This window comes from Procambarus clarkii, unplaced genomic scaffold, assembly GCF_040958095.1.
Source record: "Procambarus clarkii isolate CNS0578487 unplaced genomic scaffold, FALCON_Pclarkii_2.0 HiC_scaffold_597, whole genome shotgun sequence".
NCBI lineage: Eukaryota > Metazoa > Arthropoda > Malacostraca > Decapoda > Cambaridae > Procambarus > Procambarus clarkii.
The window spans coordinates 62,501-79,890 of NW_027189630.1; the positions used below are offsets into that span (position 1 = coordinate 62,501).

Sequence of the window (17,390 nt, forward strand, 5' to 3'; positions counted from 1 at the left end):
CAGGGAGCCAGACCGCACATCTCCTGTGCCAGGTTAGTCCCTCTACGGGCTCACCATAGCCCGTGCTGCTTTGGAACGTTTTGTTCAGAGTAGCTGAATCTAAGACAATAACAGCAACCGCCAGGGGGCCGCCATGCTGCTCCACGCAGTGTTGACAGTCGCTAGGAGTGTTCAGTTCTCGACGCTAAATCTATTTCCTCCTCCTGTTCTCTGCCATCGACTACAGGTGTTGGAGTGGTGTTCAACTCTGTCAATATTCCTACCTGACCTAGCTGCTCACCCACTTGGCTTGGGTCGTTGTTGGGTCGTCCGGATGTGGGTAGTTGTATGGTCGTGGTTGGTCTTCTGGCTCACCTCTCTCTAGGTTGGTCGCCTGGTCGACGACACTCTTTTTGGTTGATGAACAAGACTTCCTCGACTCCACTCTTGGAGACTACTAGTCCGGCTGCCAATGATTTGGTAGATTATCTGGTCGATTCTTATCATTAGGGATTACATGATTAACTTCACTCTTTACATATGAGTGAGTTAAGCCTGGTTGACTTAACTCTTGGCTGGTTACTTAAACGACTCAACCACTGGCCAAATGACCAACTCTACTTTGGTTGTTCAGGTTTGATTATGCATTCGGCCATACTCACCCTATGAGAGGTAGTATATTGATCACCCCAGCCATACTTATCCTATGAGAAGTAGTATATTGATCACACGAGCCATACTCACCCTATGAGAGGTAGTATATTGATCACACGAGCCATACTCACCCTATGAGAGGTAGTATATTGATCACACGAGCCATACTCATCCTATGAGAGGTAGTATATTGATCACACGAGCCATACTCATCCTATAGGAGGTAGTAGATTGATTACCCCAGCCATACTCACCCTATGAGAGGTAGTATATTGATCCCCCAAGCCATACTCACCCTCTGAGAGGTAGTATATTGACCACCCCAGCCATACTCACCCTCTGAAAGGTAGTAGATTGATCACCCCAGCCATACTCACCCTATGAGAGGTAGTATATTGACCACCCCAGCCATACTTATCCTATGAGAGGTGGTATATTGATCCCCCCAGCCATACTCACCCTATGAGAGGTAGTATATTGACCACCCCAGCCATACTCATGCCGTGAATGTGTTGTTTGTTACTCACTGTTTTAATTATTGTCTACATTTTGTTTACCAAACCACAGACTAGAAATTAAAGAGACGACGACGTTTCGGTCCGTCCTGGATCATTATCAAGTCGATTCATCTGCATATTTACACTTTGATTGAACCTGTAAATGGGTTTGATCACAGCGACGTGGGTTTGATCCTATTGTATGGCTCCAAATGTTTTCTCATTAATACATCGTGTTGTTACACACACAGTAATCACACTAACGTGACTGTATCAATTAGAACAAATTAGAACTCTGTTGAGGTGTAGTCGCTGTTGTTATTTCAATATATTGATCTCATCCTGGCTGATCAATTTTGATATTGATCGATCTCTTAAAAACAATTTAAGAAAAGAATGTAGAAAAAAGATAGAAAGTTATACAACAACAACTCTTTATATCCTCCCAAATTGAGTCATTATATATATTATCCTGTGCTTGAAACAATCAAGTGATCCGGTATTTTGCTCAATCAAATCATCCACCATTTTTTTTCCCTAACCCGTATTTACCCAGGTCTTTCCTGAATCTAAACTTAAACTTAGAACTTTCTTGGTCGTTTACTGTAGAGTTATCTCTACTTTTCTAGGATTTGACTTTGACATGAACGACGGGAAGTATATAACTCGCTGAATACAACACCCCCCAAGAGGTACACCTCGGACCCCGTCCTCATACCCCGCTGAGAGCCCCTGACCGCTGAGGATGAGAGGAGAGGGAGGGATTGGTGGTGAGGGGGAAGTGAGGAGTGAGAGGTTATGAGGGTGAGGGGGGGGGGTCTCGTGACCGTCCAGGGGCTGGCACTGCCCTCGTCCCACGTGGCACTACTGAACAAGGATGATGGGGGAAGGACAGTGTTACGTGAGGTAATAATTCGAGACGGGGATGGGGCCTTGAGGAAGGGAGGCTGAGACTTGGGGGGTCTATGAGCTGAGAGATGGAGATTGAGTGGAGATTGTGGGGTAGAGACAGGCGTTGAAAAGTGGAAATTGATAGGTTACGAAACAGCGAGACTACACCCCATAAGACGTCAAATATGCGAGAAGGCCGCCAGATTCTCTATAACTCAAGCGTTCAATAATCATCCAAGAGCGCCGTCACATACACAGCTTCATCGGTTTAGCATTTACACACAATATATCTCAAATATCAAGACCATGTCTCCCCAGAGAATACAAAATAAAGTCTCATGTTTCGTGAAGAAACGTCGCCATATAGAAAACAGAACAGCTACTTTTACCTAACAATCAATAACCAGCCTAGAATTTAAGATTGCACTGTTAATGAAACAATCGTACAACGTACGATTGATATCGTACAATCGCCGTGTCCAACAGCCTGGTTGACCAGTCCAGCAACCAGGAGGCCTGGTCGACGACCGGGCCGCGGGGACGCTAAGCCCCGGAAGCACCTCAAGGTAACCTCAAGGTATGCTAGCGCACCAGGAGGACCTTGAGAGAGGGGCTGATGGGCACTCAAGATACGATCTACACTTAAACCAAGTCGCCGCCGACCTAAAGTCTCCCAACAACACGAAATGTCTAGCATCACTAAAGCCAGGAACGCATGTAAGACGACAGTGTAAAACAGATAATCTACTGAAGGAGCCGTTTTTATGAGTCGAGACAGACAGACACCTGACCAATAACGCCGTCCTCAGTCCTTCCTACATGGCCCTCAACGCCGTCCTCACTCCTTACATGGGCCTCAACGCCGTCCTCAGTCCTTCCTACATGGCCCTCAACGCCGTCCTCAGTCCTTCCTACATGGCCCTCAACGCCGTCCTCAGTCCTTCCTACATGGCCCTCAACGCCGTCCTCACTCCTTCCTACATGGCCCTCAACGCCGTCCTCACTCCTTCCTACATGGCCCTCAACGCCGTCCTCACTCCTTCCTACATGGCCCTCAACGCCATCCTCAGTCCTTCCTACATGGCCCTCAACGCCATCCTCAGTCCTTCCTACATGGCCCTCAACGCCATCCTCAGTCCTTCCTACATGGCCCTCAACGCCATCCTCACTCCTTCCTACATGGCCGTACGAGATGTATGACACTATGACGCCATAATGGTCCTAAAGATAGCTGTGTTAGACCTTTACCTTGAGGTTACGTTAAGATGGTTTCGTGGGTTTAGCGTCCCTGCGGCCCGGTCCTCGACAAGGCCTCCATAAATTGGAAATTCCTGAAACTGAAGAGATGTAATGGTCTCGTAGGCCGTGCACCAGGTGGCGTTGTTGTTGTTTCAGATTTAGCTACTCAGGACGAAATGTCCATGTAGCACGGGCTATGGTGAGCCCGTCCAGGTGACGGTGGAGGGCCTCTCAAGTAACGACCCGGAGGAGTAGGGGGCGGTGTCCGGGTCACCACCTCACCCGCTTGTTTAGACAGGGAAGCGGACAGGTCAATTTGTCAGGTCAGCCGTGACAGTGTCAACAGCGGCGCGTGTCATATACGTGGGGTCAAGAGGACTGTAACTTGACCTGGCGACCACTGGTGCCATGAGCCAGGAGGAGGGTTAAAGAGGGGAAGGGCACAAGGAAAGAGTGGGATGTGGAAAAGGGCAGAGGGAAGGGGGCAGTGGGAGGGGAATAGGGTCGCCTCACACACACACACACACTTCCGCCACATGAGCCGGCAGGACTGACTGTGAAGGTAACAGGATACACCACGACAATGGCCAACATAGACGAAGATGGAATTAGGCCACGCGACGATAATTATGAAAAGAAGGCAGATGGCCATTAGATAGTCGGCAGTGACGATGAGAGACAACGGACAGACGGCGACAATAGGAGATCATGGGACAACAACTCGGTGAACCAACACTTACTACACGGACTTAAGAAACCCCACAGACGCCACTCAAGAAGAAAGAGAGGCGGGACCAAAGAGCCGAAGCTTCACCCCCGCAAGCACAACTAGGTGAGTACATTACCAGCGTCCCACAAAACCTACGCAAAAAAAAAGAGAGAAATTCTATGCAAATAAATAAACCTAAAATATGGAACACTCTTAGTAAAGTCAAGCAATTTGTTCATTGATTTTATTTCAAGGTAAAGCAAAGAAGGGGAAGGGATCTATCAGGAGAAATTGCCAAGCCATTACGACTATATAGCACTTGTAAGGGGTCAAGATAAGGAGTTGGGATGGGACGGAGGAAAGGAATGGTGCCCCAACCACTTGGACGTTCGGGGATTGAACCCGACCGTCAATCCACTTGGACGGTCGGGGATTGAACCCGACCGTCAATCCACTTGGACGTTCGGGGATTGAACCCGACCGTCAATCCACTTGGACGGTCGGGGATTGAACCCGACCATCAATCCACTTGGACGGTCGGGGATTGAACCCGACCGCCAATCCACTTGGACGGTCGGGGATTGAACCCGACCGTCAATCCACTTGTACGTTCGGGGATTGAACCCGACCGCCAATCCACTTGGACGTTCGGGGATTGAACCCGACCGCCAATCCACTTGGACGGTCGGGGATTGAACCCGACCGTCAATCCACTTGGACGGTCGGGGATTGAACCCGACTTCATGCAGGTCGGGAACCCGCATGAAGCGAAACCGTCGCTCTACCGTCCAGCCCAAGCGGACGGCAGTAAAGTCAGCATTACGTAAACTCAGGTAGCAGTAGCTGCCTGCAAGGTTACTAGAATACATCCCCCTAGTTCCCACACACATGCTAGTTTACCCCATACTAATGTTAATTAACACCCATAAGATGGTTATCAGGCGATAGCGGAAAGCCTGATAACTTTATAACACTTTATAGTGCTATATAGCACTCTATATAGCTAGGGATATAATGGTTCTATTATTAATATTATTATTTTTATTATTATTATTATTATTATTATTATTATTATTATTATTATTATTATTATTATTATTATTTTCATTATTATCATCGTTATTCGTGCCATTATCAATTATACACATGAGTATTATACAGACCTTGTATATATATGTATATCCGTTACACATGGTCTATGAGATATATACTATTGACCGACGCTAACATGGAGAAGATTGGAGCAACACTAGAGAACTGGCCGGTAGAGCAACAGCTTCGACGCCTCATCTTACAGGTCGGCGTTCGATTCCCGACTGTAAAAGTGGTTGGGGTATCATTCCTTCCCTCCGCCCTATCCCAGAACCTTGTCCTCATATCCCTTACATGTCCTACTGCTTTCTCCTGTTCCGTACCTGGGTCATCTACCCCCCCCCCCCCATCCCTTCCTCTTCCATCTGGCAATGCCGCCTGTCATGGGATAGGAGAGAGGACGGAACTGTCAACTAATGACCCAGAAGGCAGTTAAATGTGGCCAGCGAAACTTCTCTTCTGGCTGTTGGATAACAGATAAACTTGCTATCCTCTAGGGGGATAACAGATAAACTAAGATCTTGCTATCCTCTAGGGCCTCATAGCCTGGTGGATAGCGCGCAGGACTCGCAATTCTGTGGCGCGGGTTCGATTCCCGCACGAGGCAGAAACAAATGGGCAAAGTTTCTTTCACCCTGAATGCCCCTGTTACCTAGCAGTAAATAGGTACCTGGGAGTTAGTCAGCTGTCACGGGCTGCTTCCTGGGGGTGGAGGCCTGGTCGAGGACCGGGCCGCGGGGACACTAAAGCCCCGAAATCATCTCAAGATAACCTCAAGATAGGGGGAAATCCCAGGGGGGTCACAGAGCCAAGCCTCATCCGGTTTGACTTCCTGTTAGGGAGGTAAGCCGAGACTGTAGACCTTTTGGGTTCAACGAATTACCCAAAACAGTTAAATTTGCCCAAATTTAGGATATAAATGAATCTTGAGAAGGCTCGTTTGGCCTAAGAATTACGAATCAGTTGAATAAAAAGAATAAAGGTAGATCTCACTTGGCCTAAGAACTGTGAATAAAGGTCCACATTAAGTCCTAGGCTCGCGACGACGGTTCCAAAGGTGATTCTTCACTACACAGGTGACCCTTAACCTACATAGATGCTCCACACATGCTTCATCAAACACACATGTCAGGAGTCAACACAATATGTACTCCTGAACTGAGTCATCATATGAACCGATTTTTAACGCTTGCCAAGAGAGTCCACGCTAAATATATGGGGGAGCTTGGGGGAGCGGTGTCCCCGCGGTGTTCCCGCCGTGTCCCCGCTCGGACAGCTGATTACTGTAAACAAAAACCCTGGCCCAATCCATCATGGCGGGAGGCGGTCCTGGCACCGCTCTTAGATGGATCGAGGCAGCTGAAAAAAATTAGGAGGAGATGCTGAGTGAAAGCGAGTGGAAAAAGGATAGGGAGGCTAGGTAGGCAGGGGGCTGATAGGGGAGGTGGGGGATGAAAATAGACGATACGAGGGAAATGGATAATGACAGAGGGAGGATAACGGGAAAAGAGAGAATGCAAAGAATTAAAGGTAAAAGCGACAACATTAGAAGGAGATGTGTCAAGCCACATACTTAACAACATCATGTTGGTGTGGGACGGGTCGGCTAAATGTTGCAGGAGAAACGTTCATGGCTGTGTGAGGGGGAACTTTGAACAAGAACTTGAAGGAATGGTTGAACTATCAAGCTACGAGGAGAAGCACCAGATGCAGTTCAGAGTTGACAACAGTAAATCAGAATTAAGTTAACAATCCAATACGAAGGAAATATTGGTAAATCCATTTGCGATTAGAAACAGAAATTACTACTAAACAAATACTGTAAACAAAGCACCAGTGTATTACTGTACACTACAACTTAGCCAATGGAGCAAACGGCAAAGGGAGCCGGTCGGCCGAGCGGACAGCACACTGGACTTGTGATCCTGTGGTCCCGGGTTCGATCCTTGGCGCCGGCGAGAAACAATGGGCAGAGTTTCTTTAACCCTATGCCCGTGTTACCTAGCAGTAAAATAGGTACCTGGGTGTTAGTCAGCTGTCACGGGCTGCTTCTGGGGGTGGAAGCCTGTTCGAGGACCGGGCCGCGGGGACACTAAAGCCCCAAAATCATCTCAAAATAACCTCAAAATAATAGAAATAAATGGAATACTTGGATCCACATTTAAAAAAGTTTGAAGAAAAGGATTATTGTTGCTATCATACAGCTTTACCATGAGTGTACTCACCTAGTTGTGGTTGCGGGGGTTGAGTTCTGGCTCTTGGGTCCCGCCTAATGTAGGGCCTCACACTGGACATGGTGGTTCTGGCTCACCGCAGAATAATTATGCAATATCGCAACCCATCCTCCTGTTGAGACAGAACCTATTGTGACGATCGTCAATAGTCACAAATTCGTACGTATTTAGCTTTTAGATAGTAGTATAGTGACTATTAAGGAATTCTTTACAAAAATGAGGCTAAAAAACAGACTTAAATATTCCTAGACCTAGTATAGCACGCATATGTACTATTAGGCCTTTGTATAGCACACACATATGTACTATATTAGGCCTTTGTATAGCACACACATATGTACTATATTAGGCCTCAGATATCATGTATTAGGCCTGGGGAAGGTTAGGTTACGTTAGTTTGTCTAAGCAACTCAAGTAAATAATAGCTTTCCGGTTTGTCCAAATCAATAGTGCCGATTTCTACTTTCTAATTTCGTTGTACGTCGGTATATACACTATGGTCCTCATCGTTACCATAAGTACTACCATAACAGAAGGATGGTTACCTTGAGGTGCTTCCGGGGCTTAGTGTCCCCGCGGCCCGGTCGTCGACCAGGCCTCCTGGTTGCTGGACTGATCAACCAGGCTGTTAGACGCGGCTGCTCGCAGCCTGACGTATGAGTCACAGCCTGGTTGATCAGGTTGATCAGGAAGCACCTTGAGGGGCTTCTGGGCTCAATATTTTAAGAACATGCAACAAAGAGTTGTTCTTCAACCTCATGAATAATTCTTATTAATTCAAATTAAAATGCTTGATTGAAATATGTTTATACATTTATAGTAGAGTTAGTTTACACAAATTTTACACTAAATGATTTACCTACATGTAATAATAATCACATATGTATTATATGTAATTTAGAATTCGAGGCTACATTTATCAGTCATTTTAAAATTATTGCAATTGTCAAATTCAGAATCAGAAACTATGTTTGCAACAATTTGTATAAAACTTTGCACTAATGGCTGCACTAAACAGGTGTACTGCAGCTGTCTGAACCAAACTTTACATCTGTGTCATCAAGTGAGCAAGAGTCAGTCTAACAATTTGAAAGTTGATATACATTTAAAAAATTAAAGTGTAATTAGCCATTAGAGCGGCGAGACTGATATTAGCACACATTATATATTGTAATACGAGAAAATATGACTGAAATTGAAATAAGTTTAATGAGGTAAAATACACACAAAGGGATGAGGTAGCTCAAGCTATTCTCACCCCGTTCAGTACATCGTGTTAATACATACATAGACACACATCACAAGCAATAAACATATTACCAAACATTCTGAGAGATAAACATATACATTTCCTAAATATGACTGAGGTGTCTTGAAACACGTAAGATAAAGAGGAAATATGACTGAAGTGTTCACAAACACCTAAGATGCAGTAAGATGTGACTGGTATGTCTTGAAACACGTACGATACAAAGGATATATGATTGAAGTTTCTACAAATTGACGAGATCCATATATTACGGTACACAAAAGGAACATACACAAGTGACTGACACTATCAGAACAAGGAAAGAGTCTCAACTACACATTCAGATTGGGCAAATTTACGTTTTAAAAACGTAGTTCCTCCCCGCCCCTCTTCCCCATGTCTTCAGTAATCTCAACTCTGCCCCTCCCCCCCCCCTCCACCCCACCCTTTTCCATTTTCCACAAATCTATACATCCTCCCCTACTTAAGCCTTCTTAACCCCACTCGTTAAGTCTCACCTTTTACTTCCCCTTTTCCTCTTGTGCCTCTTCTCTTTTCCCTATAATGTGTCTAATGCCACAAGAGCCATCCCTTCCCTTCCCTCTTCTGTCCTCGGTGCCTTCCTAGTCCTCTAGCTCCTTCACTGTCGTGGTCACAGTGCCGTGAGAGTGTCCTGCCATGCCCCTGTGCCCTTATCACCAAGTACCCAAGTGCCACAAGACCATACTCCTCCCCCCCCCCCCTGGGGCCGGTGACCACACGTACCCACAGGCAGACCACCACTTCCGGGTGTCTGGGTACCTGGTGGGGCACTTACTGTGTGTGTGTGTGTGTGTGTGTGTGTGTGTGTGTGTGTGTGTGTGTGTGTGTGTGTGTATGTGTGTGTGTGTGTGTGTGTGTGTGCTTACCTAGTGGTGCTTGCGGGGGTTGAGCTCTGGCTCTTTGGTCCCGCCTCTCAACTGTCAATCAACTTGTGTACAGATTCCTGAGCCTATCGGGCTCTATCATATCTACACTTGAAACTGTGTATGGAGTCAGCCTCCACCACATCACTTCCTAATGCATGCCATTTGTCAACTACTGACATTAAAAAAGTTCTTTCTAATATCTCTGTGACTCATTTGGGCACTCAGTTTCCACCAGTGTCTCCTAGTGCGTGTGCCCCTTGTGTTAAATAGCCTGTCTTTATCTAACCTATCAATTTCTCTGAGAATCTTGTATGTGGTGATCATGTCCCCCTAACTATTCTGTCTTCCAGCGACGTGAGGTTTAATTCTCGTAGTCTCTCCTCGTAGCTCATTCCTCTCAGTTCGGGTACTAGTCTGGTGGCAAATCTTTGATCCTTTTCCAGTTTAGTCTTATGCTTGACTAGATATGGACTCCATGCTGGGGCTGCATACTCCAGGATTGGTCTGACATATGTGGTATACAAAGTTCTGAATGATTCCTTAGACAAGTTTCTAAAGGCCGTTCTTATGATGGTCAACCTGGCATATGCCGCTGATGTTATCCTCTTGATATGGGCTTCAGGGGGACAGGTCTGGCGTGATATCAATCCCCAAGTCTTTCTCCCTCTCTGACTCGAAGAATTTCATCTCCCAAATGATATCTTGTATCTGGGCTCCTGCTCCATATACCTATCTTCATTACATTACATTTGCTTAGGTTAAACCCTAACAACCATTTGTTCGACCATTCCTTCAGTTTGTCCTGGTCTTCCTGAAGCCTCAAGCAGTCCTTCTATGTTTTAATCCTTCTCATAATTTTGGCATCGTTAGCAAACATTGAGAGGAATGAGTCTATACCCTCTGGGAGATCATTTACGTATGTCAGAAACACGATAGTTCCGAATACAGAGCCCTGTGGGACTCCACTGGTGACTTCACGCCAATCTGAGGTCTCACCCCTCACTGTAACTCTCTGCTTCCTATTGTTTAGATATTCCCTTATCCACTGGAGCACTTTACCAGTTACTCCTGCCTGTCTCTTCATCTTATATACTAGTTTCTTATGGAGTACTGTGTCAGGGGCTTTCCGACAGTCCAAGAAAATGCAGTCCACTCAACCTTCTCTTTCTTGATTAAACTTTGTCACCTGGTAGTAGAATTTTATCAAGCCGCTAAGGCAATACACGTATTTACCCTCCCTGAACCCATGTTGGGGATGTGTCACGAAGTACCTGCTCTCCAGATGTGTTACTAGGTTTTTTCCCACGATCTTCTTCATCACCTTGCATGGTATACAAGTCAAGGACACTGGCCTGTAGTTCAGTGCCTCTTGCCTGTCACTCTTTTTGTATATTGGGACCACATTCGCCGTCTTCCATATTTCTGGTAGGTCTCCCGTCTCCAGCGACCTACTATACACTATGGAGAGTGGCAAGAAAAGTGCCTCTGCACACCCAGTGTCATCTCAAGATAACCACACGAAATCATCTCAAGATAACCTCAAGATAACCCTTTCATTACCCATGGTGATATTCCTTCTGAACCAACAGCCTTTCTCACATCCAGATCCAACAGGTGTCTCTTGACCTCATCTTTTGTAATTTCGAACCCTTCCAAGGCCGCCTGGTTTACTGCCACCTCTCCTAGCGCAGTTACCTCACCTCGTTCTGTTGTGAAGACCTCCTGGAACCTCTTGTTGAGTTCTTCACACACCTCTTTGTTTTCTTTGTATACCTGTCCTTACCTGTTCTAAGTTCCTGTTATTATATTGTAACTGCTACCTTTACCTCTAATCTATTCTCTTTATTTACAACTCTTACATCTATTGTGCTAAATAAGTTCGCTTCTGGCTTACCTGTGACTATATTCCGCGCCTCAAGTTCCCAGACTTACACTTAAAATTTCCTCATTATCTACCAAAGCGACCTGTCTGAGAATCTTTTATGTCGTAATCATAACTCCTCGATTCCGTCTTTCTTTTTTTCATGTGTATCAACGTTGGGCTCCCTCGGCCTTTCTTCATTGGTTAATTCCATAAGGGCTTGCAGCGCAGGCTTCAGCTCTTGGGCCCCGCTCTCGGTTATCGATCGCATATTGAAATGGTTCTCGACCGTCTTCCTTGTTTATCATCTTGAGGTTATCTTGTGATGATTTCGGGGCTTAGCGTCCCCGCGGCCCGGTCGTCGACCAGGGGGCCAGATTCACGAAAGCACTTACGCAAGCACTTACGAACGTGTACATCTTTCCTCAATCTTTGACGGCTTTGGTTATATTTATTAAACAGTTTACAAGCATGAAAACTTGCCAATCAACTGTTGTTATTTCTATAAACAGCCTCCTGGTGCTTCGGAGCTCATTAACTGTTTAATAATTGGAAACAAAACCGCCAAAGATTGAGAAAAGATGTACAGGTTCGTAAGTGCTAACGTAACTGCTTTCGTGAATCTGGCCCATGGCCTCTTGGTTGCTGGACTGGTCAACCAGGCTGTTGGACGGGGTAACACACACACTTCAAATATTATGGACCACCAAAGGTCCACAGTTCCTCAGCCACTAGTACCTCAGCTACAGTAACCGGCTGAGGAAGTACCTCGAACCTAGACCCGTCACTGGCTGATGTAACTATAGTTCTGCCCCATTGTATCTGTTCAACTGTAATATTAATAATTCCTTTAAATAAAAGAAAAAGGTAAATCACTACAGCAAGTACAGAGGACTTATGAAAAACAAACGAGAACAATAACAACAAGTAAATACTGGTGAGGTTTGAAGTGTTGCAAGTTGAAGCAAACACAACAAATAATTGTAGATCTCCTCATTGACTTCTACTTTTTCCTACCCTTTTCTTCTCCTCTCTTCCTCCCTTTCCTCCCCCTCCCTTTTTACCCCTCCCTTTCCTCCCCCTCCCTCTCCTCCCCCTCCCTTTCCTCCCTCTCCCTTTCCTCCCCCTCCCTTTCCTCCCCCTCCCTTTCCTCCCCTTCCCTTTCCTCCCCCTCCCTTTCCTCCCCCTCCCTTTCCTCCCCCTCCCTTTCCTCCCCCTCCCTTTCCTCCCCCTCCCTTTCCTCCCCCTCCCTTTCCTCCCCCTCCCTTTCCTCCCCCTCCCTTTCCACCCCCTCCCTTTCTTCCCCCTCCCTTTTCACCCCTCCCTTTTCCCCCTCTACCCTCTCCTCCCTCACTCACCCTCTCCCTCTTAGTTTAAATGTCGTGTCTCTCAGCCGTTTTATTGGGCGTTAACCCAACCACTTCACGGATGTGGTGGTGAGGGGTAGGCCTAATGTAGGCCTATGGGGGGGGGAGTGTTGAAGGGGGGGAGGGGAGGATCCGCGACTGTCTCAGAGCCGCCTCTACCGGAACCTCTATTCCTCAGCATTACCTACAATATGTATAACAAAGATCCTGTGGAAGATTTAAGAAAATGCCAGAACCTTTATTTTTCAGTGATGATTGGTTTTGTATGTATTAGAGATTATTCATTTGTATATATTATTTCTGAGTTTAGTGACTCGTTCCGATAGTTCCTGCTGGGCGTGCCTGGTGCCTGCTGGGCGTGCCTGGTGCCTGCTGGGCGTGCCTGGTGCCTGCTGGGCGTGCCTGGTGCCTGCTGGGCGTGCCTGGTGCCTGCTGGGCGTGTCTGGTGCCTGCTGGGCGTGCCTGGTGCCTGCTGGGCGTGCCTGCTGCCTGCTGGGCGTGCCTGCTGCCTGCTGGGCGTGCCTGCTGCCTGCTGGGCGTGCCTGCTGCCTGCTGGCACGGCTAATTATTGCTCCTGATGGTTGGGTAATTAACCGTAGGCTGCCTGACTAGTCTTTTCTGATTGGTCAGACGGTTCACAACCTTAAAGTCCCGGGTTCGAGACTTTTGGGGGCGTTTTGTTCACCTTATACCTCTGTTCACCTAGCTGTATATACAGCTACCCCGGAAGTTAGGCAATAATTGTAGAACAACATCCTGGAGAAGGTTAGTGGGAGGGCCTCAGGGGACCTCGACAAGGACTTCCCTGACAGTGGAAAGCAAACTAAAATCCATCAAGTTACCCAAAGTCTATAGTCTCTAGGGAGGAAGCAGAGGGGTGAGGGGGCGCTTCCTGGTGCTCCCAGACCTCCACTACCTCGACCGTACAGCTGCTACCTCACATAGATACAATACATTTATTATTGTGGTTCAGTTTCTGTGCCCATTGTGTGTGTGTGTGTGTGTGTGTGTGTGTGTAGCCTTTTTCACTAACGCTCACAGGATGGGTATGGGGCCCACTTCCGCTCACAGGATGGGTATGTGGGTCCACCTCCGCTCACAGGATGGGTATGGGGCCCACTTCCGCTCACAGGATGGGTATGTGGGTCCACCTCCGCTCACAGGATGGGTATGTGGGTCCACCTCCGCTCACAGGATAGGTATGGGGTCCACCTCCGCTCACAGGATAAATATAGAATGCATAATAAACAAAATACATGCCTAAAGTTCAAACATCTTCACCACACAATACCTGGTTCCTGGATAAGGAGCTCTGACGGTGATCAAACATAAGAACCTTCACAGAACCTGCTGTAGATCTTATCCCCTAAGAAAAACCCCAGACAACTGAGGTGAAGCGCAAGAATTTCATCACTTCCTTGGCCCGTCCAGGCGTAAGACGTGCAGACTGCGTGTATACGTCTTTTTAAGTATTCTATATATACTCTGTCTTGGCTTAATATAAGTATTAATCTATCACGTGATACAGGGCCTTCTCGCCGCCCTCTTGGCTTGGGTTAGACAAGACGCCGCCTCTCGGAATATCTTGACATTTTGTGCAATCTTTTTTCATTCTTTTTTCTTCTTGGTTTTGATATGTCAAGTTGAGAGCAGCTCTTGACACCCGCTAATGGATAGACCGTCTTGCTTAGTCAAGGAGAGTTCGTGTGTGTGTGTGTGTGTGTGTGTGTGTGTGTGTGTGTGTGTGTGTGTGTGTGTGTGTGTGTGTGTGTGTGTGTGTGTGTGTGTGTGTTTCGAGCAAGTCTCTGGCAATGTACTGAGTGTAAGGTTTTATAAACTACAATCACCAGTGATATCAAGAGTTTATTAACAATTTCACAAAGACTTTTTGATTATTTTCTGGCATATATTTGACCTCGCGCCGCCATGGATAGATTAGAGACTTCTGCAGCACCTCCTTCACCTGCAGTGTTGCAGCGTCCTCCTTCACCTGCAGTGTTGCAGCGTCTTCCTTCACCTGCAGTGTTGCAGCGTCTTCCTTCACCTGCAGTGTTGCAGCGTCCTCCTTCACCTGCAGTGTTGCAGCGTCTTCCTTCACCTGCAGTGTTGCAGCGTCTTCCTTCACCTGCAGTGTTGCAGCGTCCTCCTTCACCTGCAGTGTTGCAGCGTCCTGACTCACCTCCGTGTTACTGACTCACCTTTGGATTAATATATGTTATAAACTCATCACAGTGTTACCATGTGTCACTGATTCACTGCTCCCTTGCAGGGCTCGGGAGCGCCGGACTACTACCAGGGTCGAGGCGGTGGGAACTACACCCAGACTGGCTCCACCTACACTCCGCTTGGGGGTAAGTGTATTATCCTCCTGCTGTGGATGAGTATTATCCTGCTGTGGATGTGTATTATCCTGCTGTGGATGTGTATTATCCTGCTGTGGATGTGTATTATCCTGCTGTGGATGTGTATTATCCTGCTGTGGATGTGTATTATCATGCTGTGGATGTGTATTATCCTGCTGTGGATGTGTATTATCCTGCTGTGGATGTGTATTATCATGCTGTGGATGTGTATTATCCTGCTGTGGATGTGTATTATCCTGCTGTGGATGTGTATTATCCTGCTGTGGATGTGTATTATCATGCTGTGGATGTGTATTATCCTGCTGTGGATGTGTATTATCCTGCTGTGGATGTGTATTATCCTGCTGTGGATGTGTATTATCCTGCTGTGGATGTGTATTATTCTGCTGTGGATGTGTATTATCCTGCTGTGGATGTGTATTATCCTGCTGTGGATGTGTATTATCCTGCTGTGGATGTGTATTATCCTGCTGTGGATGTGTATTATCCTGCTGTGGATGTGTATTATCCTGCTGTGGATGTGTATTATCCTGCTGTGGATGTGTATTATCCTGCTGTGGATGTGTATTATCCTGCTGTGGATGTGTATTATCCTGCTGTGGTTGTGTATTTAGCTTCACGTGACTGAAATATCCATGTGTATGTACGTGTGCCGCATCCTAATTGTCTCTTTATTGAGTATAGCTTCTTTATGACTATTAATCCTGTGGCTGTTGTGGGGATCTTGTCCCCCTCTGCTCTCCTCATTCTTAGCCCTCTGTATTCTGGTGTGTGTGTGTGTGTGTGTGTGTGTGTGTGTGTGTGTGTGTGTGTGTGTGTGTGTGTGTGTGGGGCTCACATTCCGTGCTATAAGCCGCGTGACAGTAATAAGGAGAACGGGGAGTCTGCCCATCTGAGCTTGTCTGAGAGGATGTTAATGAGGCCTCACTTTGCCGACGACCTGCCTGATTACCTCCTGGTGGCGGCTACCTGACGGCGCCAGGTGCCACACACCCCCACCCCCCTCCCGGTGGGCCCTTCCTACCTGCCCTCCCTTCCCCGCCCCTTCACCTGTTCCACCTTTCCCTTCCACCCCTTCCCTCCAGTTTTGGAAGCTACCTCCATTCATAACTTTAAGACCTCCTCCTCCTCCTTCTACTGTAGCTCAGTAGATGTAGCAGTAGACTCGGCACTATCTACTTTATGCAACCTGTCACTCAGGGCAGATAAGGGTGAGGGGTTTCCACACAAGGGGGAGCCGCTGGCACTTGTTGGCCCTCCTGCTGGTGGCACAGTGCCGTCTCCGGTGTCACTCTCCCGGTGTTTCTTCCCACTAACTCGACTCCTTTATTGTCTTTGCTCTCGCTAAATGAGAAGTGAGGAGTGTAGCCGCGGGACTACCAGTGGGACGGGAAAGTGTAGCCCCCGGACTACCAGTGGGAAGGGAAAGAATAGCCCAGGACTACCAGTGGGAAGGGAAAGTGTAGCCCCCGGACTACCAGTGGGAAGGGAAAGTGTAGCCCCCGGACTACCAGTGGGAAGGGAAAGAATAGCCCAGGACTACCAGTGGGAAGGGAAAGTGTAGCCCCCGGACTACCAGTGGGAAGGGAAAGTGTAGCCCCCGGACTACCAGTGGGAAGGGAAAGTGTAGCCCCCGGACTACCAGTGGGAAGGAAAAGTGTAGCCCCGGGACTACCAGTGGGAAGGGAAAGTGTAGCCCCGGGACTACCAGTGGGAAGGGAAAGTGTAGCCCTCGGGACTACCAGAGGGAAGGGAAAGTGTAGCCCTCGGGACTACCAGTGGGAAGGGAAAGTGTAGCCCTCGGGACTACCAGTGGGAAGGGAAAGTGTAGCCCGCGGGACTACCAGTGGGAAGGGAAAGTATAGCCCCGGGACTACCAGTGGGAAGGGAAAGTATAGCCCCGGGACTACCAGTGGGAAGGGAAAGTATAGCCCCGGGACTACCAGTGGGAAGGGAAAGTATAGCCCCGGACTACCAGTGGGAAGGGAAAGTATAGCCCAGGACTACCAGTGGGAATGAAAAGTATAGCCCCGGGACTACCAGTGGGAAGGGAAAGTGTAGCCCTCGGGACTACCAGAGGGAAGGGAAAGTGTAGCCCCCGGACTACCAGTGGGAAGGGAAAGTATAGCCCCGGGACTACCAGTGGGAAGGGAAAGTGTAGCCCTCGGGACTACCAGAGGGAAGGGAAAGTATAGCCCCGGACTACCAGTGGGAAGGGAAAGTATAGCCCAGGACTACCAGTGGGAATGAAAAGTGTAGCCCCGGGACTATCAGTGGGAAGGGAAAATGTAGCCCCCGGACTACCAGTGGGAAGGGAAAGTGTAGCCCCGGGACTATCAGTGGGAAG

At 47.6% G+C, this 17,390-nt stretch overlaps 1 protein-coding gene across 1 annotated transcript in view; it reads left to right on the forward strand.

The window, feature by feature from the left end:
* The window catches only part of LOC138361673 (uncharacterized), a 78,151-nt gene extending 62,494 nt beyond the window's left edge, over positions 1 to 15,657 (forward strand). The window contains exon 3 of the mRNA XM_069320883.1: positions 14,950 to 15,657. Within this exon, the coding sequence (XP_069176984.1) occupies positions 14,950 to 15,657 (708 nt within the window). The remainder of the gene's footprint in view (positions 1 to 14,949) is intronic.
* Positions 15,658 to 17,390: the final 1,733 nt, after the last annotated feature.